General features: G+C 37.6%; 1 protein-coding gene across 1 annotated transcript; it reads right to left on the reverse strand.

The window, feature by feature from the left end:
• Positions 1–483: 483 nt before the first annotated feature.
• BLID (BH3-like motif containing, cell death inducer) lies at positions 484–13,211 on the reverse strand. Its single transcript, XM_032165898.1, is given in 4 exon segments — positions 484–665; positions 668–818; positions 12,891–13,015; positions 13,115–13,211. Coding segments are annotated over 4 exon segments (555 nt in total).
• Between the last annotated feature and the right edge of the window lie 14,048 nt (positions 13,212–27,259).

A 27,259-nucleotide genomic window follows, 5' to 3' on the forward strand; every position in this document is an offset into this window, starting at 1 on the left:
ATGTGAACCACCACTCAGAAACATGCTTAAAAAATACAGAAAGAAAATGAAAACCCTGTGACTACACAAGATTATTCTGATGCCAAATGCTGAGTGTACAATTAAGTACAGTAATTGTTAATAATATGACAAATATCTACTTCCAATGTACAAATGAAATACACTCAAAACTGCAAAGGACAGTGGCACTGTACGCTGCCCTAAGGTTTACCTCACATGGCTTTTTGTTTTTTCATGAATTTGCAAGCTTTGTTTTAATTAAATGCCATTTACTTTTAACTAGTCAGTTTATCCTTTTTAAAAATTTTATTGTTTCTCTGCACAATTTGAACCAAATTTGGAAAAGTTATTGGTAAAAGTGGGTAGAAAAGCCTGTTAAGAATTGGGTCTTGCTGAAATCAAGTTTCCTTCTGTATTGTGCAGCCTAAATAATGGGGGAAATCTGTCCTAATATCTTGCTGTATCTGTCCTAACTCACTCCTTTTACAGGGCCTCAGCAGAGGAATTGCATAACAATGTAACTCGTATCCTGGTTAAGTAGGAAGGTCTCTGAAGCACATGTCCGGGAACATCCCGCTTCATAGCAGAGGAGCCAAGATTGTACCTTGTAAGAGAAAGCACCGTTTCCTTAGGCGACACAGGTTCTCTGTTGGAACCCAAGAGTGCTCCAGTGGCAGGCATGCTTTTGCCTCTGGAAAAATGGAACTGCCAGAGGCTCGTTCTATCCATCCTGTGTAGAGCACACACTCAGATTCTAGGATCTCAAAGAAATGTATTTCCCAGCCCTCTAGAGGCAACAAAGTCACCACAATTTGAAGCTATTATGGAAGAAAGTCCAAAATTTAACTTCCATTCGCTTTATTCAGCAAGTTTTTATAAGACAGATCTCACATGGACTATGCTTTGCCTAAGCACGGTGTTAGATGGGAAGAAAAAAGTGGTGGGATACTTCCTCCTCTTCCTTTCTTCCCAGCTCCTACTATTCATGGAATTTCCCTTGATTTCAAGTGGCTACTCACCAAAATCCTCAACTGAAAACAGCTTCCAAGGGGTCACGTACTTATTCAATTCTCTTCTCTCTTCTCTCCAAACACAACATCATCTGACCAAGGTTTGCATGCATAAGCATTGCTAATTAACAATAAGTCTCCACAATGTCCTCCTCTCAGTAAGTTTGACACACAGACCACAGCGAAGCTGTATGTACTGCCTAAAAGTAGGAAAGATCCCCATGTTGATTTCTGAATCGTAAAAGGCAGGGATACGTTTCGGACTTCTTGTCCCTTACTGTAAACAGACCTAAGAGTACTTACTTTATTTTTTAGAAAGAACCCAGAGCTGCTAATGCCTGAGGGAGTCGTTCCAACAGAGACTAGAATATCGAGAGAGAAAATTGATCCAGCTCTCTTGTCTGGTGCTTATAAAACATGAAAGTATCACCCTCGCCATGGCAGACCACAGGGAATGATCAATGTGAATTGTTAAGTTCTCTTCTCAGTGATGCTTGCAAACAATTTCCCTGGGGAAGCAACAAGTTCCTGACCACAGTGTTGTACACAAATAAATAAATAAAATGCTATTACTTTTTGTTCTTCACATTGGGAAAAGTTCAGAAACATCTTGTTTCAATTGATGGGCTGGAATTACAGAAAAACTTTAATTTTGTCTTTCCTTGCTAGTTCTGTGCCTGAGATGTATTGGTAAAATGGAACATGAGTCACATTTCTAATTGGGAAAAGCCTGGTAATCATGGGCAACCCAGATCTGGGTGACTTACAGAGTATTTTTGTGTTGAGAGAGAAAAGACACTAAAAGTAGAAGTTTCTTAGTTAGCAGCAGCAGAGAGGCTATAAGATTGAATCCGGTGTTTCACATGGCCTGTATCATGGTATAATGAGAAGGAATGTGTCTTGCACAAATTAGCCAATAGACCTTTCTAATCAGGACCAATATGTGACATATACAAGGCAAGATCAGCTGTAAGGAAGGATTCACTCCTTTACCACCAAGCCATGGAGATTGCTTGAGTCATCATGGCCTTGGTCTCTTCATTTCCCTTATGTTATTTGAGTAGAAACTCAGGCACCAATGATGCCCCCAATTAACCATAACCATAATGGTAGCATCCAATACCATTTTTTAAAAAGTCAGGGTTGTAGACAAAAGACTGATGTAGACCAGTGGGGAAGACAAGAGGGAGTTATGCAGCCTACTCTGAGAGCAAAGTCTGGTTTGGATCTTCTCTGCTACTTCTGTACATTTCATGCTAGAGGCAGAACAAGTAACCAGGGAACACTTTGGAACTTTCCTAAATTTACAGAGGGGCCTGTAACATTCAATCAGAGGGAACACAGAATGCTCTACTATAGCAAAATTTATAGGTAGTATAGGAAATTCCATCAAGTGTCTTGTGGAAAACTGAATGCATAAAAGTAAAACTGAGACCAAGGATGTGGATAATGGGATCATTCAATATAGATTTCAAACCAAAGTCTGCTGCTTAATAACTGAACTTGGGCAGAGTACTTAACCTTAGTGAACATCAGATTCTTTATTTGTAAAATGTGGACCGTAATATCTTCTTTGCCCAATTATTTGGGAGATTAATGTGGGAAGGAATTATCACAAGATCTGGTATATAATAAGCACTTTGCAATGTTTTTTTCCTCTCTTTATTGATGAATGCTTTCCAGATTTCTATTTGGCCTCTTCTCTTTGAGTTTATAGAATACTAATTTTCTGTACTTTCTGGCAAATCTATTCAATTTAACAGTTTTTAAAATTTATTATAATGTGAGACATAGAAGGAATATGAAGAACAAATAATGCATACTATTTTTATAAAAGATACTCATAATCTACTGAGAAAGCTAGAAACATGCTGGGTCACTATACATTAGACAATGTTAAGTGGAATAATTTGGTTATTTAAACATTTGGGAGAAGGGGTAATCTAATTATATGCCAGGCACCATACAAGGTGGCAAAGACCCAAAGATGTATAAGACGCAATTATTGAACTCCAGGGCCCTTACTTTTTTTTTCTTTTTCTTTTTTTTTCTTCTTTTTTTTTTTTTTGAGACAAGAGTCTTGCTCTGTTACCCAGGCTGGAGTGCAGTGGTGCAATCTCAGCTCACTGCAACCTCTGCTTCCTGGTGATTCTCCTGCCTCAGCCTCCTGAGTAGCTGGGATTACAGGCACCCACCACCATGCCCAGCTGATTTGTGTATTTTTAGTAGAGATGAGGTTTTACCATGTTGGCCAGGCTGGGCTTGAACTCCTGATCTCAGGTGATCCACCTGCCATGGCCTCCCAAAGTGCAAGGATTACAGGCGTGAGCCACCACGCCCAGCCTAGGCCCTTAATTTAGTACAGGAAGAGACATGTGAACAAACTTCAACAGAAGACGGAGAGAACAAATGATACTGAGTAAAGAAGTAACTCGAAGGACAAGAAATCACTTTTGTTGGTAGTGTCAGGGAAGGTTTCACAGAGGAGAAAATATCTAGGCTAGATATACAAAAATAACTAGGTTAGTAACTTAGATAAAATGGACAAATTCATTGAAAAATACAACCTACTAAAACTGACACAGATATAACAGAAAACCTAAATAGCACTATATTTATTAGGGTAATTCAATTCATTATCTAGACCTTTCCACACAGAAAATTTTAGCTTCAAATGGTATCGCTGGTGATTTGAATCAAAATATTCAAGTAAAAAATGACACTAGTCTTATAAAATTCTTCAAAAAATAGAGGAACAGGGCATTCTTGACAACTTATTTTTTTTTATCAAATCAGGCAAAAAATTACATAACAATTATAAACCAATATTCTGCATGAGCATAGAGGCGAAAATCCTTAACAAGATTTTAATCAAATCTAACAACATACAAAAAATATATCCTGGCCAGGCACAGTGGCTCACGCCTGTAATCCCAGCACTTTGGGAGGCCAGGTGGGCAGATCACGAGCTCAGGAGTTCGAGACCAGCCTGGCCAACATGGTGAAACCCTGTCTCTACTAAAAATACAAAAATTAGCCGGGCATGGTGGCACATGCCTGTAGTCCTAGCTACTCGGGAGGCTGAGGCAGTAGAATTGCTTGAACCTGGGAAGCAGAGGTTGCAGTGAGCCGAGATCACACCACTGCACTCCAGCCTGGGTGACAGATCAAGACTCTGTCCCCCCCAAAAAAATAAAAAATAAAAAATAAATACAACCTGACCAACTAGGGTTTATTCCAGGAATGTAATTTTGGTTTGATATTCAAAAATCAATCAACATACTTGATAATATCAATAAAATAAATGAGAAAAAGTATATCATTATTTCAATACATGAAGAAAAACTTTGATAAAATTCAACACCTATTGATGATGTTTAAAATAAAAAACCCACCTCTCAGCGTATCAGGAACAGAGAGGAATTTTCTCAATCTGATAAAGAACATTCTACAAAAAAATATATTGCTATCTTCATACTTAATGGTGAACTATAATATAATTTTCCCCTAAGATTGAGAACCAAGCAAAGACACCTGCTCTTAACACATCTATTCAGCATTGCTCTGGCTATCTTAGTCATTGTAATGAAGCAAAAAAAAAAAAAAAAAAAAAAAAAAAGAGAGAGAGAGAAAAGCATAAATAGAAAAAGAAGTAAAACTGCCTCTATTTGTAAGCTGCATAATTGTTCACGTAACCAGAACATCTTAAGGGAATCTACGTAACAATGACTAGAGCTAATAACTGCATTTAGTAAAACACCAAAACACAGGATTAATACACACAAGTCAATTATATTTTTAAATAGTAGCAGCAAATAAAAGGAAATAAAATACTAAAAAAAATCCACTTATCGTTATAAAACATAAAACATTCAGAAGTAAATTTTCAAAAATATTAATGTAGTGATTTGCATTGGGTCCCCCAAAAGATATGTCTACCTCGAACTTAGAATGTGAACTTTTTTTTGGAATAAAAGGTTTTTGCGCATGTAATTAAGGTAAAGGTCTTATCTTGAATAAGGATGGGCCCTAAATCTAATGACACTGTTCTTATAGGAGACAGAAAAGGAAACACTGAAACGCAGAAGGAGAAGGTCATGTGAACATGAGAAGCGAGAGGCAAAGATTGTAGTGATGTGTCTATAAGCTGAGGAATGTCAAGGATTGCTGACAACACCAGAAGTTAGGACAGAGGCATGGAATAGATTCTCCGTCAGAGCTTTCAGAAAGAATCAACCTAGCCCACACTTTGATTTTGGACTTTTGGCTTCTTAAACTAAGGAATAAATTTCTGCTGTTTTTAAACAACCCATATTGTAGTAATTTGTTACAACAGCCCCAAGAAACTAATAAAATGTATAAGACCTTTGCGGTGAAAATGTCAAACTATTGCTGGGGGAAGTTTTAAAAGGTCTGAAGAAATGCAGAGATATACCAGGCTCATAGACTGAAAGACTCCAGTATTATTAAGATGTTAATTCTTCTCAAATTGGGCCATAAATTCAAAGCAATCCCAATCAAAATTTCAGCATGTATTTTTGCTGTTGTTGAAGAAATGGACAAGTTAATTCTAAAATTTGCATGGAAACACAGTTTCCAGAATTTTCAAAGTAATTCAAAAAGAATGGAGGATTTATACTACTTTATTGCAAGATGTACTATATAGGCACAATAACAAAGACAGTGTGGTATTGAAGATAGAATAAACAAACAGATCAATGGAACAGAAAAGAGTCAAAAATAGACTCACACTTACATGGTCAATTGATTTTTTTTTTTGACAAAAATGCCAATGGGGGTGGAGGGAAGTCATTTCAACAAATGGTGTTAGAACAATTAAATGACTATATAGAAAAGAATTAATCCTGATCCTTACCTGATACCATACACAAAAATTAACTAAAGTAAATAATGAACATTGATGTAAAAGCTAAAGTTCTAAATCCTTTAGAGAAAAACATAGAAGAAAATCTTCACAACTTTGAGGATAGGCAAAGATTGAACAAAGATAAGATACAAACACAAAGAACTATAAGAAAACAATGATAAATTGGACTTGCTGAAAATTTGAAACTTTTGCCCTTTGAAAGTCACTACTAAGAAAAAATACACAACAGGAATTGAGAGAAAATATTTGTAATACATACAATATGACAGACATGTTTTGTATATATAAAGCTCTCTTTAAAACTCAATAATAAGATAAATAGCATACTAAAAAAGAAAAAGATTCAGACAAACACTTCACAGAAGAAGATCTACAAATGGTCAACACATACATAAAGATATCCTCAAAATCATTAGTCATCAGGGAAATGAAAATTAAAGTCACAATGAGAAATGACTACACACCTATTACAATGACTAAGATAAAATAGACTGACAACTTAAAGTTGAAGATACTGGAACTCACGTATGATCTTATGGGGACATAAAATGGTAAACAATTTTGGACAACTGGCAGTTTCTTACAAAATTAAATATACGTGTAACACATGACCCAATAATCCTAACTCCTAGAGTTTACTGAAGAGAAATGAAAATATATGTACACAGAAAGACTTGTACACAAATGTTGATAGCATATCAAAAAACTGGAAACAACCCAATGTCCATCAACTGGTGAATGGATAAACAAACCATGATATATCCACACTACAACGAAATATTACTCAGCAATAAAAAGGAACAAACTACTAACACATGCAACAACATGGATGAGTCTCAAAATTGGTATTCTGAATGAAAGAAACCAGACACAAAAGAGTACATACTGTTTCACTCCATTTATACAGAACTATAGAAAATGTATACAAATGTATAGAGACAAAAATCAGATCAGCGCTTACCTAGGGCCAGAGCCGGAGGGAGAGATGGACTGCAAAGGATCTCAAGGACACTTTTGGAGATGATGAAGATGGTCTGTATTTTGATTGGTGGTGGTCTTATGGATGTAAGCCCTGTTAAAACTCATCAACTGTATACTTTAAATAAATGCAGTTTTTTGCATATGAATTATATATCAGACCTCACGTGAGCTTTATAATTTCTCCATCTTCCAGGGTACACTAGCAAATAACTCTTCATGACAATCCAGAGACGGATCTGGATTGCTTTTTAATTTATGTTAGTAAACAAATTTGTATATTCTAGATTAGGTATGAGCAATCTACATCCTTGAGTCAAATCCAGCCTGCTCTGTGTTTTATTGGAATACAGTCATGCTCATTTGTTTACTCTTCTCTATCATTGCTTTGTTCACTGTGATAGCCAAGTTGGGTAGTTGCAACAGAGAACATATGGCCCGCAGAGCCTGAAATATTTACTCTTTGGCCCATCACAGATAAAGTTTGGTGGCCCTTATTATAGATAATAAAAAGTTAGATGTGTACATGGTAATGTTTGCATCAATGTTATGTCAGAAAAAGGAGAATGTGCTTATAAGAATGAGTGAGAATGGCACATTGGACTTAAAAAAAATCTATGTCCATCAATATATGAATCAACAACAAAAAAATGAAAAGAGAAAGAATCAAATATATTTAGCCTTTGGGTCCTCAAACCACCTTTTATTAATCAATGCTGTTGTAGCCAAAAGCTTTACAGAGACTAAGGTGAAACTTTTTTTAAAAAGCAAGGAAATACCTTATGAATTCAGCCGAAAATGTCTTGCTGAATTTCCCTTTCTTGTTCATGAAATAAATGGAATCAACTGTCATTTCTATTCACGAGGCAAAATCTGTATCTCAGTTTGGTGAATAGTCACTTATCAAACTATGCTCAATGCCCAATTTCCTTCAAATATAATAAAACCCTCTCAGTTAAGGGTGGGGAGGGGACAATGTGTGATACTGGAAAGAGCTATGTCTTTAGGGAAAAAAAGCTCAGCGCTGGATCCTGGCACTGCCATTATGAATAATTGTGTGATGCTGGGCAAGCTGCTTAACTTCTCAAAACCGTGCCTTCCTCATCTGTAAAATGGAAATAACATTTCCTCAATTATGGGGTTGTTGGGAAGTTTAAATGTGGAATGAAACAAAACCCCAAACACAAAGTAGCCAATCCATAAATAGCATGTCTCCCCTTCCCCATCACCATTGCAATGGCAATCTTATTATTTAAGATGAATTTCACCTCAACATCCCAAGGTGATATTGACTGTTACTGCTCTAGAAAGTATTTTTAAGGTGTTTATTTGGGGGAAGAGACTGATTAATTTCTAAATTTGGCTTTAATTCAATTTTTACATAAATATATCATCTTTGTCTCTTCCTAGAGAAGCATGTTGTGCTTCTATGTGTTGGAAATACCTGCTATGTTTTCCTAATAACTCTATATTCCCTATACTGATTATGCAAGCATTTGCAAAAGTAATTTAAAAACCATTTGCTCGGGAGGAAAAAAACTTTCTCAAAAGTTTTTTCTTTTTGTGGTGTTATCAGAATCCTTTTTAGAATTGAATGCTCTCATCTTTTTTGAAACAATTTTTCTAAGATAAGAGAAAGACTTTTCAAATACTGCAAGTCACTTCATAATTTTATGGAAGAAGTTGTGCAACGAACTTAGAAATATTAGGTTCAGTTTCAGCATGCCCCTTAAGTAGGATCAATGATGAGCAAATCTTTGTATCTGTGTTCTTGTCTCATTGAGGAGCAGAATTTGTCTTTGGACCTCTATGTGGCTATGACAATCCAAAAGCCCTAGAGCCACTTGTGCCAGCAAACAGCATAACATCTCCCATCCCTAAGAGTGATTTTCAGCTTTGCTTGTTAATATATCCACACTTATCACCTGCCTTTAGAATTTGGAAACCTATCTACTTGTTTAGACTTGTTCCTCTCTTGTAAATTACTCCTCTGTAGGTACACTTTAATTTGCTGCCACCAAACCCCTCTTGCTTAATTAAACTACAAGTCTTGTACCTTCTAAACAGCCTCGGCATATTGTTATCCATATCCCAGCATGACATTGAGCCCTTGGTCCTCCCTGGGTTCTAGTTTAACCGTGTATAAAATGGGAATGTTGTGTTCTTGGGCACTCTGCACAAATGTACTAAAGACAGATAAAAGGAGATACACACACTATTCTAATTTTCCAGCAGAATAGATTTTCTTATTGCTGACATTACTAAAGGAAATCTGAATGGTGGTTTTAATCAACCATCTCTTTTTTAAATTAATTTTATTTTAAGTTCAGGGATGCCTGTGCAGGACAGGCAGGTTTGTTACAGAGGTAAACATGGGTTGCTGCACCTATCAACCCATCACCTAGATATTAAGCCCCGCATGTATTAGCTAATTACCCTGATGCTCACCCTCCCCCTGCCCCCCACCACCCTGACAGGCCCCAGTGTGTGTTGTTCCCCTCCCTGTGTCCATGTGTTCTCACTGTTCGGCTCCCACTTATAAATAACATGCGGTGTTTGGTTTTCTGTTCCTGTGTTAGTTTGCTGAGAATAATGGCTTCAAGCTCCAGCCATGTCCTTGCAGAGGACATAATCTTGTTCCTTTTTATGGCTACATAGTATTTCATGTGTATATGTACCACATTTTCTTTATCCAGTCTATCATTGATGGGCATTTGGGTTGATTCCATGTCCTTGCTATTGTGAATAGTGCTACAGTGAACATATGCGTGCATGTATCTATAATAGATTGATTTACAGTTCTTTGGGTGTATGCCCAGTAATGAGATTGCTGGGTCAAATGATATTTCTGGTTCTAGGTCTTTGAGAAATCACTACACTGTCTTCCACAATGGTTGAACTAATTTACATTCCCACCAACAGTGTAAAAGCATTCCTATTTCTCCACAGCCTTATTAGCATCTGTTGTTTCTTGACTTTTTAATAATCGCCATTCTGACTGGCATGAGTTGGTATCTCATTGTGGTTTTGATTTCCATTTCTCTAATGATCAGTGATGTTGAGCTTTTTTTCACATGTTTCTTGGCCACACAAATGTCTTCTTTTGAGAAGCATCTGTGCTCATTCTTTGCCCACTTTTTAATGGGGTTGTAATCAAACCATTTCTATAACATTTCAAAATAGCCAATCTAGAAGTTATCATAATTTTTAAATCTTGCTATGTTTTCTTTAAAATAGCACGTGGCATGGAGAAAGGAGAGTATCTATATGAACATACCTAGAAGAATCTAAAAATAGAAAAGAAAGAAAAGAAAGCTACATATTGCCGGACACATGAAAAGCCCACCTGACTACTGATAAGGACTCACAAGTAACCATCAAGAAGCTTAACAGAAAACCGGAAGCAGTGAGCCAATCATGCTTTCAGTAATAAAAGTTGTGATTTTCAAAGTGACTCTTTCCCTTCTCTGTCTCTATCCAGAGTGGTGTGCCTAGCCTCCTCTGCAGTGCTTGGCTCTCCTGGGCACCATGCTGGGACTTACTGGGGATAGCACTTTTCAGAAGCATTGAATACGACAGTATTCCCAGTTAGTGAAATGAAAACCATTTGGCTCTGGTTTAAGAAAGTGGCCTGCAGTGAAATTAACAAAATATTTTATGTGTTTGTGTATATTTTGAAGAAGGCACTCAAGATCGGTATAGAATATCTTTATTTTCATAACGTCACGTTAAGCTAATTTTGTTTTTGAGACAGGGTCTCACTCTGTCGCCCAGGCTGAAGTACAGTGGCATGAACACAGCTCATTGTAGCCTCGACCTCTTAGGCTTAAGTGATCCTCTTGTCTCAGCCTCTCAAGTAGCTGAGACTTTAGGCATGTGCCACCATGCCTGGCTAATTCTTTATATTTTTTGTAGAAATGGAAGTCTCACTATGTTTTCCAGAATGGCCTCAAACTCCTGGGCTCAAGCGATCCTCCCGCCTCAGACTCCCAAAGCACTGGGATTATAAGCATGAGCCACCATGCCCAGCCCTAAATTATTATCTTGTCAGATTGATTATAGAAGTCTCCACTTTTCAAATATGAGACTTTGCTTTCTATCCCTAAATTAATTTGTGACCTAATCTGCAATAGTGTAAATAGAGCAACATGGCAACATGCCCTCCCTTACCCAGAGGTCAGTGTTTCTTCAACCTCAACTTCCCAGAGTCCAGTCTAGAATGCAGAAGTGAGCAAATAAAACATTTTAAACACTCAAAGTAGCACCTGAGAGTCTCCACCATACAGTGATGACTTTCTCTTTATAGCCCCACTCAGAACTGGAAACTGACTAATTTCATTTACAATTTATGACAATCTTGGTTAACATTTTCCCCTGGCCCAAAGATGTTTTGGAGTAACAAACTACAAGTGAATTGGGAGAGCAGCTGGGAGCAGGCACAAGAAGAGCAGAAAAAGCAACTGCCAACAGCTCAATACAAAATACAGACTGAAAGGCAAAAAGCAGACAAAGACTTTTGAGAGCACTGAATTCAACAACGGCAGTTCATAACAGTGACCCGTAGCCACCCAGTGCATTAGGCACAGAAAATTTGTATGGAGACTGAAAAGGCAGAAGTTGTTGTGATGCCTGGGTAGGTAAGCTCTTGTTTTTAGAAAAATTTACTTATATGGGGATTTCATTCCTTAATAAAATAGGATAGCTGAGGCACTGCTAATGTAATTGAAGAGGGGCTCATTTCAGCACTTTTATTTGGTCATGTTACATTATTTTCTGTTGAGTTCTTGCATGAAGGGTCTATGTGCCCAGAGAGGGCAGGCCCATGTGGGTTTTGCCCATGTGTCTATACTTTGCATAAACACAATGAGGTGCTTAATGAATGTCTGGTGATGATGATGATCAAGAGCTTAATAACGGGGTCTTCTCCAAAGGCTGATTAATGGGGCTTCAAGTTAATATCTTTTCATTCTCTCCTTGCACTCATATTTTTGGTGTGTGTATGGGAGTGTGGGGTAGAAGGACTATACATTGCGTATCCATTGGAAAAAATGTAGAAAGGCTATTCTATTTAAATAGTAGATAGCTTTTACAAAATACTTGCTGGTGGTGAAATAAGATGTCCAAAATTGTATTCCTACGACACATTCCATTATTTAGACATATCTTATTTAGCCAAACTCCATTTCCAAGATTGTATAATCATACTTGCTATTTACAACATCTGAAATGGATCTGCAAAGTTAAGTGATCTTTGGTTCAATCAATGAATTATCTTGCAATAGACCTATGTGCTAGAAAACCAAGCGGTGCTGACAGCTACTGTGATCCTATAGTTCTGCCATGCCACACACAGGCCATTTAATTTTCTACTTGAATATAGCAGGTGGTAACTCTTCAGACACCCGCTCTCATCTACCAGTTAGTTTAACTCTTTTCTTTTTTTTTGAAACAGAGTCTTGCTCTGTCACCTAGGCTGCAGTGCAGTGGCGTGATCTGGGCTCACCGCCAGCTCTGCCTCCCAGGTTCATGCCATCCTCCTGCCTCAGCCTCCTGAGTAGCTGGGACTACAGGCGCTCGCCACTGCGCCTGGCTAATTTTTTGTAATTTTTTTTTTTTTTTTAGTAGAGATGGGGTTTCACCGTGTTAGCCAGGATGGTCTCGATCTCCTGACCTTGTGATCCGCCCGCCTCGGCCTCCCAAAGTGCTGGGATTACAGGTGTGAGCCACCGCGCTCGGCCCAGTTAGTTTAACTCTTATTACCATTAAGTCACTCATAAAAACAATAAAACTAATCCTGCCCTAAATCAGATCCACTCACCAGTTTCCTTGTTGCCATCCACTGTGCCTTCATTCTTCTAGATTTAACATGCAGGAAGTTATCTTAGATCTGCCCCTCCCGCAGCCTCCTCAAATCCATTTTTAGTGACAATGTTCTATAGCTCTTCTGAGCCACATGTGTCTTTTATCTCTCTACTTTTCACTATTGTCTTTGTCTAAGCTCTTAGCCTTCTTACCTCTCGGATAACTTCAGCAGCTTCCTGACTAGCTTCCCCCTCTCTGGTTACTTTCTTCTCCAGTCCACCTAGAATTTCACTAACAGGATAATTTGCTTTAAATTCTGCTGTTAATTTTTCATGCCCTAAGCCCAAAATCTTCACTGGCAACTTATATCATTTCATATTTGTGAGTCTGTAAATATGAGAAAAACTCCGTAAGCAGGAAAACATTATAGACTTGCCATCGTCACAGTAACGACTCTTCCTGGATGTGACATAATGTGACCCATCTTCCCCGAAGTATAACCTGATTTGAAGCTGCTGGACAACATGCCACATTGGGCTCTGGTTAGGTCAGGCTTATCACTGTCAGTGAGCACATCCTATTCTTCCTGCACCACTCCTCCCTCCAGGGGCTGAATAAAAAGCACAGGCAGGAGTTTTTTTATATTGTGAAATGACCAGACCTACATGGTTTGCCCAAGAGCTCTGTTCTTGACCCCCTGTCTTGTTTATTTTATTAAAGCCTTGGATGAAAATAGATTACATTCTTATCAAATTTGCAGATATTGAAAATGGGGGGAAACAAAAGCTATGCCAGATGACAAGATCAAAGTTCAAAGAGAACTCCAACAAGAGGTCAAAACGAAGAGCACGAAATGTGACAGAAATAAATACATTTTGAATGTTAGATTCAAAGCTCCAACTGAACTGGGTTGGGGAAGACTCTGTACAATTATTATTCTAAAAAAATTCTCAGGAGGGAAGGTCAAGATGAGGGTGAGAGGGCATGGATTATTTACAAGGAAAAGATAAACAAAGTCAAGTGTTTTGCTTCCAAAATGGCCAATGCACACTTAGGCTTAGTTAATAGACTTACATTGGCTCAAAGAAGGGAGGGGCTAGCTACATGGTGTTCTTCACTGATGGGACAGCTCAAGAATATTTTCAATTCTGGTTTCTGTATCAGTTGACAAATACATGAAGAATTTTGAAGGATCTAGACATCATACATATAGTATAGATATAGATTTATAAAGAAATACATATAATATATGATTTATTCATGTTTAACCTGAAAGAAGTGACATCAAGAAAGGACGCAATGTCAGTGTTTTGAAGGACTATCTGAGTAGATTTCCTCCCTGCAGCTAAGGAGGTAGGAACTAAACCCATGGGTGAAAGTTTGGAGGAGGTAAACTTTGGCTCAATAAAAAATATTATTTTCTATCCATGAGAGACATAAAGCAGTAGAATAAGATGTCTTGAGAAATTAGCTTCTTATGACTAGAAGCTTTCAAGTATAGATTGAGTGACATCATCACAGAAATTTTTTTTGGCATTCTTGGAGTGCAGAAAGTTAGACTAGATAACCTGAAGACTATCTTCTTTTAATCTCTAAGGTGTAATATTGGCCCCCACACCTGTAAAGCCCTCTCCTCTCCCATCTCTACACAACACTTATCATATTTGCTTTCCACTGACAGACATCTCTGTCTTTCTCACCAGACTGGGAACTCTTTGAAGGTAGAGATTCTATTTTTTATCTATATATCCCTGGCTTCTAGCATGATTCCTTAAGGAGCTGAGGTACTCAATATATTTCCCTGAATTAACTGAATTATGAAATTCTACTAAAAAAATCCTATCTTCCCTTCAATGTCTGGCACAAATTTCCACTTTTCCACAGAAAGCCTTCCCTGATCACTCCTATAGCATATATTCTGTGTCAGACAATTTGCCACATGTAATTTTCTGTTTCTTTCTTGTATAACGTTGTTTACTGTGTGCCATTTCTATTATCCCAACTAGACCATCAGTTCCCAATGAACAAAAGAATACCCATTCATGATCTCATGGAGGTAGAAAATACAATGACGGTTAACAGAGGCTGAGAAGGACAGTGGGGAGAAGGAATAAAGAGGGGTTCATTAATTAGTACAAAATACAATTAGATAGAAGAAATAAGACCTAGTACTCAATAGCATAATAGGGTGACTATAGTTAACAATAATTTATTATATACTTCAAAGTAACTAGAAGAGTAGACTTGGAATGTTCCCAACACAAAGAAATGATACATATTTGAGGCGATGGATATACTATTAACCAGATCTGATCAGTGATACACATTGCATGCTTGCACCAAAATATTATATGCACCCCACAAATATGTACAACCATTATGTATCCATAAGCATAAAAAATAAAATAAAATAAATACCATTTTAAAATTATGCCTTATTGCTGTGCTCAGCACAGAACTGGCTACTGATAATGTGCTTACTGATTGATTGAAAAGTAATATTGTAGAATGTTTTGGTGTTAAAGAATCATATTCCACTTATTAATTACAAAGAGAAAAATGGTAACTTTATAGTGGAGAAATGTGAGAGACAGAACTTTAACCAAGTAATCAAAATTTACATCACCCAGGAGACAACACCTTGCCATAATCGGCCCTGGGAAGATGCACTGAAAAGGGCACATCGTCGCTTGGGTGGTGTTTCTGCCAAAAATGAATAATCTCCGTCTAATCACAAGGAAACATCAGACAAACCCAAACTGAGGGACAGTCTGCAAGATATTTGACCAGTAGTAAGCCAGACAAAAGCTGAGACACTGTCACAGATTGAGACTGGGCAAATGTGACACTACATGCAATGTGGGATCTTGGTTTGGATCCTGGACCTGAAAAAGGACATCTATGGGAAAAGTTGAGAAATTCTAATGAGGTCTGTAGATTAGTCAGTAGTAGTATAACCATGTTAACTTCCTGGCTTGCATACTATGGTTATGAAGATGTTAACTTTAGGGGAAGCTAGATGAAGGCTCTATGAGAACACTGCACTATTTTTGCACCTTGTCTATAAGTGTAAAATTACTTCAAAATAAAAAATTAAATAAGATTTATGAGTTCGGTTTTCAACTTTAGTGAGGATCCAAACAACGAAGGCAGCTGCCATGAACCAAAATGAATAAGGTGCACTCCATTCTTGTTATTCGCGATAGCTATGTTCTACATGGTTACTGCGAATAGCGAATTAGCGAATACTAAAGCATTGCTCCTAGGGGAAATAAAGGGTTTGTTTCCTAAAAGCCTCTGGCCACATTTTTGTCAACTGATCAATACACAACATTGTTTTATGTGTGTTTCTGTTTAAAGACATCTTATTTAATATGTACTGTTGATTCATTAACAATGAACTCATAGCTAAAAGCCCCGTAACTCATGCTGGAATGAAGTTTATTAGCCACATATTTTCCTCATCAGGCACATCACAACCTTTTTACGCTTAGGAACGCTAGCCAGCACTTCAACATTACACTTGGGAGTTGTTTTAAACAGCAAAATCGTCAACAGAAAGCATACAAATGCAAAGAACAGTGGCATCAGGTGACACAAATTTTTCACCACTCTGCACATGTCCATAAATGATTACAGAAGCTCTGCAAGTATTAATTTGGGGATTTCAAATACATTTTAGTGAGTGGGCTAACTCACAATATGGAATCTATGGATAATGAGGATTGACTGTACCTATAAACACACGCAATGATTGTGAACTTCTTGGCTGTCACCTTGAGTCAATAAGAAAATAAGTATAATGATATTTGCATTTGAAATGATAAAAGGAATTCTTGAAAGATTAGCAACTTAGTAAGTAACTTAGTTCTATTTTCACTTTATGGTCTTTTTCTCCATCCTGATTACACTGAAGATGTCTCCAGTACCCTGGCTTCATCAATGCTAATGATATTTGTCTCCTTTCCATTTTAGTCATCAGTATACACAGCCACAACCTGAACTTCAGTGTCAGTATCCCCAACTGCTTCACCTTCAGGAAATCCCTTCCTAATTACCACATATCCCACTATGCACTTCTATTGAGTCTATTCAACTCCTACTTATGGCCTAAAAACAAAAACTCGTACTTATTCCCCCAGCCAATCACTCTCTTCTAGCTGTGCTTTATTTAGTCAGTAATACTTGGGAAGTTATTTTGATGATGCTTTCACTAGCACCCCACAATCTTAGTCTTTTGATCTTTTAGAAGTTTTTATCTTCCAAACTATGATCGCGGTAATCAGTTTGGCTTTTTTGTGTCCATTGCTGGTCTGCCAACTATTTCTGCAAAAATTCACAAACACATATTGTTTAAATGCAAAATAAATTAATTTACCTAATCAACTTTCAACAAGTCTTCATTGTTCTTATTCTTATTGATCTACTTGAAATCCAATTGCACAGACAGGATCTGCCAAATATTCCCTTCTTTCTACACACACTGCCAACACTCTATTTCAGACTGATACATAGATCACCTGAGCCTGTAAGTTCCTAACTAATCTCTCCACATCCTGTCTTGTCCAATTTATAAGCTAATTAATCATCTAAAGTAGACAGTTAGTCAACCTACATGCTCCCCATAGCTACCTGGCAAAAGTTCAAACACCTTTACATGGTGTTCAAATTCTTCTATGAACTGACTTCAGATTACTTGTAAAGCCTTTTCTTCTACTAAACCTATTTGCAAACTATGTCTCAGCCCAAATAGACTATTTGCATTCTCAAAGATGTCTTATTTCTCTCTAATCAAGTCCCTTGTCTGCACTTTTCTCTTTATGTGGAATATTTTGCCCCCCTCATCTCTGTCCATCAAAATTTTACCTGTTCTTCAAGCCCCAGTTCAAAGTACATTTCTCCATGAAGCCTACTCTGATTTTACAACTGGAAATAGTCTCTTCCTTGGATTCACCATAGCACTTTGGAACTGCAGTTAATGCATTTGTATTTGTAATTATTTTATTCCTCACACTACATTTCAAGATCGTTGAGGGCAGGAAATACCATTTCAATCTTGCATTTACCAAAGCACCTAGCATAAATGCTCAGTAAAGTACTATTTAATACATGAATGAATGAATAAATGTGCTTCTCATATGCTTAATATGTATGTAATACATAATGTATAGATAGAGGCACATATACATGTAACCTCTGTACAGCAGTTAAAACTGAACAAGGTACAACACATTGTCAATGGACCATATTATTGGTAGATTAAAACTGGAAGTAGACATAGGAAAAAAGAGAAAACAAGAGTGGTAAATTAAGAATTATTTGACAGGCCAAAATAAAATCGATTGGGAAAACTTATGTGTGATTAACTATTATAACATTAACTTTTTAGGCAGGGCTGTATTGAAATCTTCCCAGACATAGATGTAATTTATTCCTAGGAATCCAAAATAAAACATAAGAATAAACATATTCAATGAATCAAATTGAATAGACATTGCTAGACACAGTTAATACTATAATGGCACATCACTTAACTTGAAGGACTTTTCAATTTTGATTAAATGAAAAAAAAAGTAACTCATTCTTTATTCTCTATTTCATTTGCACAGTGAATACTAACAAAATAAATTGCCATCATTACCATCACTATCAACATCATCATAAAATGTATTTCTTAGTTAAAAAAGCTTCAAAAACTATACTAAGAGATGTAGCTCTGTAGGAAGCTACAACTGTAGAAGCTTAGTAACATCAAAGAAAGCAATTTATCAATTTCATGACTATGATGGTTTTATTTACATCTAATGAACAATATAGAAAAGAGTACATCAAGGCCCAGTCATTTAACAAGGGACATTTCTCCCCAGTAAGTTTTATTTTGTTGCAGGAAAACTGAATGTGATTACTCTAAAATTTTTAAAAAAATAAGTAATGAAAATACGTCAGTTCTGTACTGATAAGATTAAAATATTTCTTCCTGAGGTATTTTCTACATATTTATGGTTTAATGAACCCTTTAATTTCTGGTGATTCCCAACATGCTAAGGTAACTTTTCAAAAGCTAAGCCTCAATTGCAGCCTAGTGTCATTGGCTGTTGAACGTGTTTCAGATTGGATCATGTGCACTGAAGCAACAGCAGAATGAAAGGTAAAAATTCTGTACGTGCTAAAAGAAACCTCTACGGAACTTACACGAAGGGTATAAAGGAGACCTGAGATTAACATTTCCTAAATCATAGACTTGTGAAAAATTGCTTGCCAGAAGAAAATTTTGTTCAAGCGAACACACACTTATTGAGCACCTATTCGAGTCAACCTGGGAATAAAAAGATGGTTAACATGGTGTCTATCCAATCAAATAATTCAAAACACTATCACAAAATAGACATATACAACACTGAGTATCATATACTATGATATGTTAGTTGTTTAAACAAAGTATTCTGTGAAAACAAAAGAAAGAGCTGTCTAAGGGAGGGGAGAAGGAAACAGAGAAAAAGGCTAGTCTTTGACCTAGGCTTCAGAGGACACAAACAGCCCAAACAACATATCCTCAACCTTGAGTGTAGCTTTCAATAGAAATCCAAGTTTTAGGATAATTCCAAAGCATGATATGTAAAGGTGACTGAGATTAAAGATATAACATAAATATCTGAAGTGATGAGTATGCTAATTAGCCTGATTTGATGATTCCACATGTATAGGTGTCAAAACATTCCATTGTATTCCAAAAGTATATACAACTATTTGTCAATTTAAAATAAAATAAAACTTAGAAAAGATAAATCATAGGTAGAATGTGTGATGAGATACTGAATGAAGTTAACAAAATGAGTATGTTTATTGGGATGGTATTCTCACTTAATAAACCTTAAGACTCTGCAAGATAAGGAATATATTATTGAGTGTGGTGGCTCACGTCTGTAATCTCAGCACTTTGGGAGGCAATGGTGAGAGGATTGCTTGAGCCTAAGAATTCAAGATCAGCCTGGGCAACAAAATGAGACCCCATCTCTCCAAAAAAAAAAAAAAGAAGAAGAAGAAAATTAGCAGGGCGTGGTGGTGCACACCTGTAGTCCCAGCTACCTGGGAGGCTGAGGTGGGAGGATCCACTGAGCCTGAGAGTTGGAGGCTGCAGTGAGCCCTGACCACACCACTGCACTCCAGCCTGGGAAATAGAATGAAATGCGGTCTCAAAAAATAAAAATAAAAAAGGAATATATACTACAGTCCATACTGAATTTATTGTCAGAAGTGCCCCTGAGAGATATCATCATCTGATACAGAAGAGGTTGGGAGTGACTTACTGGGGCCTTTAGCATTTACAGGTGACTCTTCAACATGGGTTTGAACTTCATGAGTCCACTTATAAGCAGATTTCCTTCTGTCTCTGCCACCCCTGAGACAGCAAGACCAACCCCTCCTCTTCCTCTCTCTCCTCAGCCTACTCAATGTGAAGATGACAAGAATGAAGACCTTTATGATGACCTACTTCCACTTAATGAATAGTAAATATATTGTCTCTTCTTCATGATTTTTTAAAAACATTTTCTCATCTGTAGCTTACCTTATTGTGAGAATCTAGTATATAACACATATAACATACAAAACATATGTTAATCAACTGTTTATGTTATTGGTAAAGCTTCCAGTCAACAGTGGGCTATTAGTAGTTATGCTATACTTGGATTGTCCACTGTGTGTGGGTTGGTGCCTTTAACTCCAGAGTTGTTCAAGGGTTGGCTGTACTATACAGAGATAGTAGAAAAACGATCACCTTTTAAGAAATGCCTTAGCTTAAGGATAAGCACCATAATCAATCGTGCCATAAGCTACGGGCTGCCAGAAAGTAATGCATTATATTTAGAAGGCTTTCTCCTCAGTACTCAAATAGAAGAGATTTCCAAATAATAAATCAGGATTCTGGAAGCAGAGAGCACGATGGCTGGGCCAAGCCTCAGATAGAATTCCTTGCTACCATCATTTTCATCAGAACAGACCAGCATCCAGACACCTCCTCTGAAAATAAAGAGTGGCCTGAAGTTTATCCTATATTACCTTAGAAACACAATCTATAGACAATATGGATTATCTATACCTTCTTAATAAGTATAATTTAGCTACATTCTTTTAACCACTGCATGCAAGAGTTGGGCAAGTAATCAGCTGAGAAGCCCTAAGCCCTCTGGAAGCAAAACCTTTTGACTGTCCCTGTATTTACTTGTAAGAGGCCCAAGGCCAGGTATGAAGGAGATTCAATTAAAAAAAAATTTAAATCAACACCAACAATAAAAACAGCTTTGATTTTTGGTCCCAGATAGGCCATTTGAAGTATTACTGATGGGGAAAACCTAAAATGCTTGTACACCATAGAGGATAAAAAAGAGTTCTTAAAAAAGTTGTCTTTGAGGGTGGGAGCCGGGGTGAAAGATAATAGACCACACATTGGGTACAGCGTACACTGCTCAGGTGACAGGTGCACCAGGATCTCAGAAATCACCACTAAAGAACTTATCCTTGTAACCAAAAACCACCTGTTCCCCCAAAACTATTGAAATTTTTTAACAGAGTTGTCTTTGCTAACAGTCCTGGGGAAGCAATTTTTTATTAAAATATTGAAATTCCTCCCAATGCTTCATTTGTCTAGATAAATGTAGCCCATGGCCCAAAAATACATTCTTAGGCCGGGCACAGTGGCTCATGCCTGTAATTCCAGCACTTTGGGAGGCCAAGGCAGACGGATTACTTGAGGTCAAGAGTTCAAGACCAGCCTGGCCAACATGGTGGAACTCCATTTCTACTAAAAATATAAAAAATTAACCAGGCGTGGTGGTGGGCGCCTGTAGTCCCAGCTACTCAGGAGGCTGAGGCAAGAGAATTGCTTGAACCTGGGAGGCGGAGGTTGCAGTGAGCCAAGATCGTGCCACTGCACTGCGCGAAAGAAGAAGACTCTGTCTCAAAACAAAGAACACCAAAAGTACATTCTTAATAAAGTAGAAATGCTTTACTTATCATGCTTGCATTTTTCTAGCAGTTTTTTTCTATCATTCCCAACATTTTTAATTTTTCATGTGCCTGGGATAGAATGTGGAATTAAAATAAAAATTAAACCAAATCTCTATCTAAGAGCTTTCTTGAAGTATGACAAAGGTTTAGGGACAAGCCGGTTGTAATTCGCTGATGGCAGGAAAACTAATTCACTACTGGGGAATTCTGACATGTAAAATCTACATATTGACATGCTGGAGGGGAATGAGAGAGAATGTCTATGAGTTTAATTTACTTAACCTATTTAGAAAAAAAAAGGTCACTTGAGTCATCCTGGCTCACTTTCCTCAGCATTAGTCAGACTGCATTTCCTTAAGCCTGCGAGTGTTTCTATGTAAATAAACTATGTAGTTCACTTGGGGATAAAAGTCACAGTATTTAGAGATTATAAAGACCTATTAGATCATCCGGTCTGGCCCACAAGAGATAGTCCCTAGATAGGGAACATAACTGTTGATCTTTGCCAAGAAGCCAAGAAGAAACAGTTGGTAAAAGTATTTTCCATACTTTTTTTTTTTTTCATTTTAACTTATCTAATAGTGCTTCAGTCACTTCCCAAGTGGACTAGTAAAATGATCATGAAGCAGTTCAACTTATCAGGGAGATGCAAAGTTTAACTTATCTGAATTGGCAATGTTCCGCCCTCCTCCATTTGTTAAAGAAATGCTCTTGTTTGCAAAATGTGAACAGTGAAGAATCTGCTCTTCGAACTAGACAGGCAGTTTCCTTTCAGTTAAGAGAGTCAAAAGGCAAGTTGTCTCTCACTGGTTTTCTTAACCTAATTTCACTAATTTCAGAGAAATTAGATATTAAAACAGGAATAGGTACAGAGTAGAAAATGAATATGATACATTTACAACTTACTGCTTTACAAACCAAAGTATTTTCCATTTTTATTTTCTGTATTACATAAAATATGAAATATTACTGAAACTTGAAGTATACAGAAGTTTGGCATTAGGGTAAAAGTCAAAGTGACTCAGCAATACGAACCTTAAGAAATAAGAATTTGCTTAAGAATTTCCAGAGTCAGTATGATAGTTGTATCATGAGAGATTATATTCCATTAGAAATGCTGTTAAAAAAAACATAATGTGGCCCTTGACTTCTTAAAGTCTACACCCTAAAGGCTGGGTATGGTGGCTCACGCCTGTAATCCCAGCACTGTGGGAGGCCAAGGCAAGCAGATCACCTGAGGTCAGGAGTTCGAGGCCAGCTGGGCCAACACGGCCAAAACACATCTCTACTAAAAATACAAAAATTAGCTGGGCGTGGTGGCAGGTGCCTGTAATCCCAGCTACTTGGGAGGCTGAGGTGGGAGAATTGCTTGAACCCGGGAGGTGGAGGTTGCAGCCAGCCGAGATTGCACCATTGCACTCCAGCCTGGGCTATAAGAGCAACACTCCGTCGCAAAATAAATAAATAAATAGTAAAGATACCTATTCTGGTCACTATGTCATTTATTCCCTAGTTCTTAAATCCTGCTTTGATCACCCTATGTGTTTTCCCTACTGAGATTATATTCAGAAAATTGTCAATATTCCTGAAGAGGTGAAAGTCACACACACATACAGAAATAGGAAAAACTAACGAATAGTAGGGGATGAGCTGGTAACGTTAAATTAAAAATTAGAAAAACTGGATCTAAACATTTAAAGGAGAATTATTTCTTATCAGCTAAACACAAATCAACCTAACCCAGGAAGGAAATTTTCTAGTTTTACTTAGTTAGAATTTCCAGAGTCAGTATGATAGTTGTATCATGAGAGATTATATTCCATTAGAAATGCTGTTAAAAAAAATAATGTGGCCCTTGACTTCTTAAAGTCTACATCCCAAGTCAAGAGCTTATATTTTATTTAAGCCTATAACAAATTTGAGGATTTCAGAACTCAGTGAGACTCTCCAAGTGCACCGAGCATGCACTGTGAGCTAAGCCCTTCATCAGGTTTTGCAAGAAATCATAAAGGCAGTATTAGATATGGTCTCTGCCCTTCCAGAGCTTACAGTATGAGAGGGAAGATAAATATCTACTCCTCCAACCCTCATCTCCCACACATGATGAAAAGTCAGTGACTAACTTCTGTTATCTCGTTTACGTTGACCTCAGATGGTGAATCAGACTCTAGACAAGAAAATCACACATGTAGATGGGGAAACAGGAAAGTTTAGTGAAAGGATAATTTGTAAAGATTGGACAGAGTTAAGAGGGAGCAAGAAGAGATGGTGAAGTGTCCCAGGACTAACAATAGCAGGAAGTCCTTACACCCAAAGGCCTGAAAGAGCAAGAAGGGGGAGTAGTTATCAGAGGACAGAGAGAGAGAGCTGCAACTGCAAGAGATGGCCCTTCTCAGGAAGGAATAAAGCCAGGTCCTCTCTGTAGCCTACAGGAGGCGAGTCAGGGGCATTTAGTACCCTAACCTCTCTCTTCACTTTCTCTCTGATCTCCCCCTGTTGACTCCCTTGGGCCAAACACACTGGGAAGCTGGTGGGCAAAAGAGACCATTGAGGCAATGCATGAAGGTGCGCCTCTGAAAGCGTAGAGCCAGATAGAAAAAGATAGAGAAAAGATCTGGCAATGCAGGGAATGGCCAACAGAGCTGGATGAATTTAGAGCCACCCAAGCTTACAGGATAAGTACATGCTATATCCAGAAGTAAACATTTGGATAGATCGGTTAAGAGTAATGCTTTATTTGCAACAGAACATTTTGGCACTTTCCCATTAGATAAGATCAGTCAATGTTAACATAAGCTTCCAACTTAAGCCACAGAACATAAATGGTGAACTCTAGTTTAACCAATATTCTGCCAAGTGAGGTCTATAATTTGTACTTTTATGTGTCAACTAATTATACAAGATAAATTTGGTTTTATAACACTGACCTTGAAGCATACAGGATTCAGAATAACTTACAAATCTTAGGAGATGTTAAATTGTATTTAAAACAGTTTTTTTGTTGTTGTTGTTGTTTTGTTTTTGTTTTTGTTTTGAGACGGAGTTTTGCTCTTGTCGCCCAGGCTGGAGTGCAATGGCATGATCTCGGCTCACTGCAACCTCCTCCTCCCAGGTTCAAGTGATTCTCCTGCCTCAGCCTCCCAAGTTTGAGTAGCTGGGATTACAGTCGCCTGCCACCACGCCTGGCTAATTTTTGTATTCTTAGTAGAGACGGGGTTTCACCATGTTGTCTAGGCTGGTCTCGAACTCCTGACCTCAGGTGATCCACCCACCTTAGCCTCCCAAAGTGCTGGGGTTACAGGTATGAGCCACCGTGCCTGGCCAAAAGTTTTAGTTTTAAGCAGAATATATTCTTTATTTTAAAAACTGGTCATTTGTATATCTCATACATGGCAATTCTATTAAAAACTATATTGATTACCCAGAAAACTCTGCTTCTTGGTCATGGCAAATAATAAAAAGTTTACTTTCCATAAATTCATTTTGCACCTTTCTCTTCAGTCTTCGGGGGATATATTATCCTTTAATTATGCTTCATTCAATATGTGTTTTGCAGATTGGTTCCAGTATATCAATAGCACTTTGTTACTCAATAATAAAAAGCTACAAATAGATTAAAAGACTCTTAAGCCCCTCGAGGATTTAGAACACACACCACGAATGTTCCATTTATGTTTTGAAGTTGCTTATTGGCAGCTGAGCAGGAGCAGTATGTTGCTGTAACACTGCAGGCTCACCATGGAGCATCACGCATCCCAATTTGGAATTCAAGTTATGATTTGAATCCTATACATTTTATTCAAATATAAAAATGGCAACCACAGAACACTTGAGGCCTTATTCATCAAACAATGAGTCATTCTGGAATTGCTGTCTTTCTTTTCTGGACTTGATGAACTTTGATACATGAAATCTGGCTGCCCTTGGTACAATTCAATCAACAATTAGAGCACCAGAATTGCAGTGATCAGCCTGGTTTGGAAACATGTCTAAAAGTTTTTGATTCAATGTAAAAGCTGAATGTGTGTCCCACTCCTCTTTCCCCACTCCCCTCATCAAAGCCCTCACAGTCATGTGACAGCAGGACTTAGCAGTAATAAATAATGTATATCCCTCAAATGTTTCAAAGACTATATATAACATAAAAAGTGATAATTATTTGTGGGATCTGAACTGTGCAGATAACCCTGAAAATGGATTCCTGACCCAGAATTTTTTTTTTAACCACAGAGAGAAAAGTCTTTAGCACTTGAAGAAATGGGACATCTTAATTTTAGCTTCTGATCACAGTTTATAAACTATAAAACAAATTTCTTTTTAAAGTCTTATAGGAACAAGAAGTGATCTTGACTAAGATTCCCCTGAGATAGCCTCACAAGTGAACAGATAATAAGATCACAAAAATGTGTTTGCTTGTGATCTTTAGATGGCCACACGGAGCACACAGTCTACTTTCAGGTAATTTTCAAGTAAAAATCTCAGTGTAATCATAAAGTATTGATTTGTTTTGCCTTGGTTCCTTTTCACAAATATATTGATCCACATTCCTTCTACCTGAAGCACTCAGAAGAGAAAGGCAAGATGCACAAAGTAGGATAAGTCAGAAAGAGGTGACTATGTTATCAAACATTTATTTGGGTCACATTTTAGGAAATACCCCATGAAGTCTCTACTGTGCTTATTCAAAGAGTCCTCTTTCCCTGAATTTGTATCTTGAGAGGTTAAGTCTCATTTTCCCCTGCCAGAACTGGAACTATTTATTAAGGCAACAGAAAGAAAATGAAAGACAGAATCCATCTTCTAGACAAGGCTCAAGCCATATTAAACATGATGTTACGTGAACTTCTCCCCTCCTCCACCCTCCTTAATGCACCATATAGAGAGGCTCTTATGCTGTAAAGATGTCATATATACTTTCTCTTCGCTCAAAGCTTCCTGAATAAAGAGAGATCTATTTGTCTCCATGGTGTTTTCGCCATTAACAGTATCAGAGCTGCAGGAACACAATGGGAGATGTGTTTTCCGTTAACCTCTTGACTCAGAGATGTCCTGATGCTAAACGTTATTGCATTTTGCATTAGCACAGAACAGTGGGAGTTCTGTGACTGATGTAAAAGGGTTGAGAAGGGCCACAGAAGCTCTCATGTGCTCCATACTGCAGTTGGCGGTGGAGCACGAAGCTCATAATTTTTGTTCAGAAAGAGCACAAATGGGAACCAGGGAAGGAGGTGGTGAATTTGACACATTCCCTCCTGTTCGCCACTGAGATAATCTACACTGTAAAATGATATTCAGTGTCTGATCATAGACATTAACTTGGCAGAAACTAATTTACTTTTCTTATTACCTTAGTCATCAGCAAACCACGGAACGAACAAGGGGATTAATATTTACTTTCTTCTCAGGCTACTTTTTCCATTGCCTTAATATGGCCTTCAGCGTTAGTAGTTTGATGTGGCAACCATTACTGAAAGTGTTCCTTACTATTCTGCTCATGTCCCTTTGACAGTGCAGAGATAGAATTGGGGAAATACCCTTCCACGCTATAAGAGAGGAGGATACGTAGTCTAAGAAG

This window comes from Hylobates moloch, unplaced genomic scaffold (assembly GCF_009828535.3).
Source record: "Hylobates moloch isolate HMO894 unplaced genomic scaffold, HMol_V3 SCAFFOLD_11, whole genome shotgun sequence".
Taxonomy (NCBI): domain Eukaryota; kingdom Metazoa; phylum Chordata; class Mammalia; order Primates; family Hylobatidae; genus Hylobates; species Hylobates moloch.